The following is a 7676-nucleotide window of genomic DNA, read 5'->3' on the forward strand; positions in this document are numbered from 1 at the left end:
GAGAGACGAAGAGAGGAGAGGAGAGGATAGGGGAGGAGATGGGAGAGGAGATGGGAGAGGAGCGAGGACGAGAGGAGAGAGGAGAGGAGAAGAGAGGATAGGGGAGGAGATGGGAGAGGAGAGAGGACGAGAGGAGAGGAGAGGGAGGCGGGGAGGGGGCAGAGAGGATAGGATAGGGGAGGGGAGGGGAGAAGAAGAGAGAAAACAAAAGAGAGAAACAGAAAGACAGATAATCAGTACAGACAGAAAAAGAAAAAGCACGATCGATAGCAGAAGAAAGAAAGGCAATAAGGGAAAGTGAGTGTGTGGGGGGGACGGACGGAGGGAAAGTTCAAGTAATGGAACGCATGAGGGATCAGTATAACAGACAGGGTGGGAAGAAATCAGTAGAACAAGAACAATAGCAAGTTGTGGTCAGCATTAACTTTTATTTGTCTCAATCTCAGCTTTATAATCAGATCTTGTCCCCGGTCCCCCACACACAGACACACAGACACACAGACTCACAGACCCACAGACACAAGGACACAAGGACACAAGGACACACAGAGACAGACACACACACACACTGACACACAAGACACACACAGACACACACAGACACACAGATACACGGACACACAGACACACAGACACACACAGACACACAGACACACACAGAACACACACAGACACAGACACACACACAGACACACACAGAACACACACAGACACAGACACACACACAGACACACACAGAACACACACAGACACAGACACACACAGACACACAGGCTCACCTGTTGGGCGCTCCATTGGCGGCCAGGCCCGAGGCCGGGCCGTAGAAGCTGGGTGAGTCCAGCCCATTGGTCAGACCGTGGCCCTTGGACAGGGGGCAGTAGCTGGAGTTGGTGTCCGAGGAGGAGCTCCCCGGGCTGGGCTGGGCGGGGCTGATGTCGCCCTGGGAGCTGGGGCTGGGGCTGCAGGGCTCCCGCTTTATGGAGGAGGCGCAGGTGGGGTCCAGGCCCCTCACTGACATCCTGCCCAAAAGTCTGGAGGAAGGCAGGCACAGGGGGAAGGGAGAGGGGAGAGTGGACGTTTACTGAAGTGAAGATGCAAAGTGGGACGTTTTTTCCACAATAGGTGAGGTGCGAACAATCTTAGAGGAATCCTTATTTAGTGGACCATGGAATCCTCATTCATGGCATGACAAGGATCATGATTCCATGATCATCCACCATGGAATCATCAGCGATAAAATCTTAGAAAATCATTCCATATGAGCTTGTGTCGGTCCTTTCAACTCTGCATATTACTATTTATTTCATATAAAGTAATCGTGATGTGCATTTACCGAAAGGGAGATGGGTAGGCATGATTTTGACATATTTCATATTGAAAATGAACAACAAAGACAAACACACCGATAATGGACTTGTAAACTTCAACACATACACACAGACACACACACATGTCAATTCTTTAAGGGAACATTTGCGTATTTGTTTGACTGTTGAATAGGAAATCCTGTCCACCTCTCCACCCATCTCATACAACTCATATGCAGAGAAATGCTGTTCATACAGCCATGTATTCATGTTTACATCCACCCCTCGACCGCCTAGCTGAATCAGACGTTAGGGCCTTCCCGCATATGCAAAGCTGAGGTCTATTATACTGCTTTGTTTTCAGAGGAAGTGATTGCTTAAACAAACCTAGGGAAATTGCCAGACCATATATATATTTATATATATACCTGTATATATTTATATTTACGTTTATGTATTTATTATTTAACCTTGCTCTTTGTTTTGATGTTGCTGTATCTAGAGGATATTTCATGCAGCTCTTATTTTGAATGTGTTTTTATTTTCATTTCTGCATTCTGCTTTATTGCCTTCATTGGCTCCATTCCATGTTTACCTTGACCCACATTTTATTCAAACACTGAAAGCCGCAACTTAGAATCACTTCAGCCTCTTTCAAAGCCACCTAAAGATTGATGGTACAGTATGAAGCTCTTGGGTCGCAACGTGAAGATTGCGCTTTCTCCTCAGTTTGCAAACCTGAGCTTTGCTCGGTTTCATCATTTTTACATTTATTTCACGGTTGTGCAGACTTTGAAAGTTGTTGCATTATGCAGTCAATTTAATTTTATTGTACGATAATGTTTCTATGTGAAGCTTTCTAAAGTAAACTGACACAGAATAATAACTTTTAACGTATCATCGCCCGACGAGCATGACGTTACGCGGGGAGAAGTATATGATTACAGTCCGCTGAAACGGTTTAACATGGCCGACCTCGACTACACGCTCGGGAGCGCAGCGCAAACACCGACACCCTCACAACGCTGGTGGTGATGCATAGCCACACGTCTGTGGTGTAGCATTTTTCACAGGCAAACCTCCTCATACATGGATGCACACACAGAAACACCCTTATATAGGCTCCCGATTGTCTTCATGCATGTTCACATGCTGGCACGTGATCCCCTCTAGACTCTCGCCACACTTAAAGCACACTCAAATAGCATCATTAACACTCCGACACACAGTCCAGCACTCACATGCCATCGTGTGTCGCCACGTTGACTCATAAAGGGGCCTCTCGCCGCATGCTCTCTATAGCATTCACACACACACACACACACACACACACACACACACGCACACGCACACGCACACGCACACGCACCCACGCACACGCACACACATGCTGAAAGACATGTGAACACCTGCAGCGAAAGCACTAATGTGAACACAGACCATGCGTGCATACAGGAATTTGTCTACACACACACACGCACACACCCAAGTACGCACAAATACCCTAGACATACACACACACACACACACACACACACACACACACACACACATGCGCAAGCACACACAAACACACAACACACACCCTTGGTGTCTCCCAGCCCGATATAGGAAAGTGTATGCAGATTGATTTGTCGGCTTCCTGTGATGTAAATCAGAGTGCTCTGGTCCAACAGGAATTTGGTAGGCAAAGCCACTGGCTGCGTTTAACCACCTCCAGTGTCAACCATGGCCACGCACTGATGAGGCCTCTAGCTGGTCACAGCCCACACTGACAGACAGCCAGGGGAAGAGACACACAGACAGACAGACAGACAGACAGACGGACAGACAGAAGGGGGAAGAAACAGTTCGGCAGACAGCAGACGGATGGATCGACAGACACACATATGGACATATGGACAGATAGATGGACAGACAAACAGAGACGGTGGGGGGGGACACAGATTAAAGGGGGAACTGTCAAGCTCGGCTAACATGTATCTAACATGAGAGGGATGCGACATCGACTCCATTTACGAGACCAAATCCCGGAAAGCGACGACGTCAGCCGCCCGGGATTTGACTTCAAATGTCAAATCACTTCTGACCAGGGACCCATGAAGCCCACAGTGAGGCCCTTCTGGGCATGTCCTAAGTACGACAAAAAAAGACAAGAGAGAGAGAAACCGAAGGACGAGCGACGGCGTGGAGGATCGCCTGGCCGGATCCAGCCAATCCATCCTCCACGTCTGTGACGTTCGTTTCTCTCTCTCTCTCTCTCTCTCTCTCTCTCTCTCTCTCCACGTCTTTAACGTGCATCGCACGCCCTTCGATTGCAGAGCAGTGAGGAGCCTTCACAGAACACGAACCCACTCCCCCCCCCCCCCCCCAGTCCGGTCCCGGGGTCTAGTGGCTCGACAGCACGCATCCCCACCCTGATCCATGTTCCACCACGTCCATCGTGCCGTCCTCTGCTGGGAGGACCAGAGGACGTTTTCACTCTGCTACGAAAAACCAGTCAGCGGCGGTGGTGGCGGCGGTGGTGGCGGCGGCGGCGGCGGCAATATTGGTCATCCATCACATGTGTCCATATTTCCGTGTCAGCCGCTGACAGGCGAGGGGGTGGGGGGGGGGGGGGGGGGTGGGGGCTGAGCTATACCGCCCCCCCCCCCCACCACCACCCCCCCCCCTCCCACAAGCCCCCCATTAGAAGGACTCAGCGGCTGGTCCGCGGGGGTCTCTCCCTCATAATGAAATGGCATTAGAGGGAGGTGATCAGATGTGATGTGATATTCACTCTGACAGATTACTAATCTACCGCTCCCGCATAAAAGCCCATCAAAGAGCTGTCAGCCCCCCACCCCCCCCCCCCCCCACCCCCACCCCCGCCACCCCCAACAGTAAAGAGCAGCTAAATCAAGAGAGGGGGGGTGCATGTGTGAGTGTAAGTGTAAGTGCATGTACACCTGAGTGTGTGTGTGTGTGTGTGTGTGTGTGCGTGTGTGCGTGTGTGTGTGTGTGTGTGTGTGTGTATGTGTGTGTATGTGCGTGCATATGTGTCTGTGTGTGTGAGGGTGTGGGTGTGTGTGTGTGTGTGTGTGTGTCTGTGTGTGTGTGTGTGTGTGTGTGTGTGTGTGTAGGTGTGTAGGTGTGGTGTGGTGTGTGCGGATCACCTTTGTGAATGTACGTGTGTGCCCAAACCCTCGCCTGTGTGTGTGCGTGTGTGTGTGTGTGTGTGTGTGTGTGTGCTACGTGCGCGCATGCGTGCGTGTGTGTGTGTGTGTGTGTAAGTCAGGCCGCGTAAAGAATGCATTCTCTCTTGTGTCGCTAGTATCCAAACAACTCTCATTGCGCCATGGCAACAAAAGATTGAAAATACAGTGTGAGGCAACATACTCACAGAAAGAAGGAGAGAAGGAAGGGGATAAAAAGTCCAAGAGAGAGAGTCTGAAAACATCACAGAGAGAGAAAGAGAGAGAGAAAGGAAGGGGGCTATTCTGTGGCTCATTAACCTGGTGGTGTTAAAAGAAATAAAAGGGAGCGGGAGCGTAGCACTCCCTTTCAAATGAGCACAGTCATAATTCAGACAATGAGGGAGGGAGAGGGAGGGGGAGAGAGAGGGAGGGAGAGCGAGAGAGAGAGAGAGAGAGAGAAGAGAGAGAGAGAGAGAGAGAGAGAGAATAGAAGGGAAAAGAAACAAGTTGGAAACACAAATCTCAGACAAACAGAACAATGAGGAAAACGACAATAATTCAAATCAAAGAAGAGAAGGTGAAAAAACAAAAAGCACTTTTTTAAACAAATTGCATCCTTCAAAGCGACCGTTGGACAAATGAGAACTCCAGACAGGCATGACACCTCCATGAGTTTCCTGAACCAATGAGCGACGGAACTTCACCCTGACTTGAAAGTCCCTATAAGCATGGAGGGGGGGGGGAGGGGGGTGATGTAGAAGGATATAGGTCAGAAGGATCCAGGATTGTTTTCACATTGAACCAATGGCAGATGAGCAGGAAGATCAGCCCTGCTAACGCAAAAACAGACCCATCAACCTTAGAGACTTATTGTTGGAGCGCTCAAACCCACCCCCACCCCGCCACCCCTCCCCGGTTCCAAGACCCTTGTGGACCTAGTGTTGGCCCTTGCATTTCCCCAGGTCCTGATCCAAAGTCATGGGGTTGGGTGGGGTGGGACGGGGGGGGGGGGGGGGGGGGGGTGTCTGCCAATGTTGTTGCCATTCCTCCCGCTCTCTATCTGATTCCCTGCGTCTCAGGAAGTCAGCCAGCCGATACAAACACTGTGTGTCTTGTCTTGTCTTCTTCTATAAGCTTCTATTTTTCGTGTTTATGTCTTTTTTTTTTGTCCTTCTCGCCCCCCCCCTCCCCTCTCCCTCTCTCTTGCTCTGCTCCCCCCCCCCCCCCCTCTCTCTCCCCCTCCGACCTCTCCCTCCAAAGACAGCGAAGGAGAAAGACAGAGAGGGAGGCAGGCAAAGAAATACCCTCCGTATTTCTTTCTCTGTCTTTCTCCTTCACTGTCTTTCTCTGCCTATGTCTCTCTCTCTCTCCCACCATCTCTTTCTCTCTCTCTCTCTCTTTCTCTCTATCCCTCTCGATTTTCCCCCATTGCTCTCTCTTTTGGTTTTGTTTTCCTGTTTTTGTTCTCTCTTTATCTTTATTTGCCATGAAAGACTCATTTCAATTCCAGCCCAAATCAAGCTAATGAAGTTTCTTGTGTTTCCAGACAAAGTGATTATGCGCCTGTTTAGAACTGTGCTGTAGTAATTAAAATCACTCGCTGGGAAGGAGAAATCCAGCACCGCAGTGAACTGCTATTAAAAAGCGCATTTTCTACATCTGTTCAGCCCATTTTGTTAGAGATACACGTATGTGTGGTTGTGCAAGTGTGTGTATGTGTGTGTGTGTGTGTGTGTGTGAGCGTGCGTGTGTATGTGTGTGTGGTGTGTTTGCATGTGTGTGAGTGTGTGTGTGTGTGTGTGTCTGCCTTAATGTGTGTCTCTGTGTGTGCGCATGTGTTTGTGTGCATGTGTGCGTGTGTGTGTGTGTGTGTGTGTGTGTGATGGTCATGACAGCGGATTTGTCATCAAAGTTTTGGCCCTGGCCTCAGATGACCCTAGGGCTTCCGTTCCAAAACGCCACACTTAGGATCCTCTTTCGGGGCAGAGTCTTCTTATGAACCGCAAGAGATCCGCAAATAAATAGTGAATGAGCCGAGCGGTAAAGACATAGAGACAACATCCACGCTGGTCAACAAAGCAGTCTGTCTGTGCTAAGAGAATGAACAACAAATCCTCAACAAAACAACGTTTGCGAACGTTTTAGCACGATGTCAGACGTTCACCAGACATATTTGCGTTTGTTTGGAGTTGTGGGACCACGTTGTATGTGACTGGATAACTGCAAAATATATTTTAGGTAGGTGTTTTAGCTGAGTTGTAATTCCGTGATCGCACAAGAGGTTAAAATTGACCTCTGACATTAGGATTAAAACTGTTTTAAGTGAAAAATAAAGAAGACAAAAGATGAAATTATGTTCATGTGAAGTACAAGAGATGAACTGATCTCCATGGGTTCACTTGTATTGTCCACTGACAGAAAGTGACTAGCATTATTACAACACTGTCACAATACTATCCAGAGCACGCACTTACACTCACGGCAAAAAATGAGTAAGGGATCCCCCTCCAAAACCCACCCCTAACCCTGCCACTGAATTCTACAATACAGCCTAGCACGCATTCAGTTTTACATATCACACACACATACCCCTTAACCTCCAACAAAGAACATACTTTCCAGGCCGTTTAGAAGGTGAGAGAGAGTGGTACTTACTCCGTGTCAGGGTGGTAGGTGAAGCACTCGGGCAGGTAGAGCTCTACTAAATCCATGAGCTCTCCCTCAGCATGCTCCGATGAGGAGAATCTCCCTCTTCCTCAACCCCTTCCTCTGGCTGTCTATCTGTTTCCCTTTAAACCTCGCTCTCTCACTCTCTCTCTCTCTGTTCTTTTATCTTCCCCCCCTGTCCTTTCTTCCGGCCGTGTCTCTCCTGTCCTCGCTGATGTCCTCCAGGAATTCTCTGGCCAATGTTAACGTGCACTGTTGTGTTGTCACTTTCTCCTTCTTTTTCTCTTTCAATCTATCTACTGCCTTCACTCTCACTGCTGTGCATCCGTCTCTGTCTGCTCACTCCTTCTCCCTCTCTCTCTCTCTCTCTCTCTCTCTTGCTCGCTCTCTGTATGCGCCTCTGTCCCTCTGTCTCTCTCTCTCTCTCTTTGTCACTCAACACCTCACACCAATGTCCCCCAAGCAACTGTCTGCCTTTGAAGTCCCGGGTGTTGTGACTCTCTGGCTCGGTGACAAGGCACTGCAA

General features: G+C 49.2%; 1 protein-coding gene across 1 annotated transcript in view; it reads right to left on the reverse strand.

The window, feature by feature from the left end:
* Nucleotides 1–7194, reverse strand: part of LOC311363573 (estrogen-related receptor gamma-like) — a gene marked incomplete at both ends in the record, with an annotated part of 19968 nt that extends 12774 nt beyond the window's left edge. Inside the window, 2 exon segments of the mRNA XM_084483523.1 lie at nt 780–1031; nt 7139–7194. Coding sequence (XP_084339649.1) covers nt 780–1031; nt 7139–7194 — 308 coding nt within the window.
* Between the last annotated feature and the right edge of the window lie 482 nt (nt 7195–7676).

Source organism: Micromesistius poutassou (genome assembly GCF_964030765.1).
Source record: "Micromesistius poutassou genome assembly, chromosome: 19".
Lineage (NCBI taxonomy): Eukaryota > Metazoa > Chordata > Actinopteri > Gadiformes > Gadidae > Micromesistius > Micromesistius poutassou.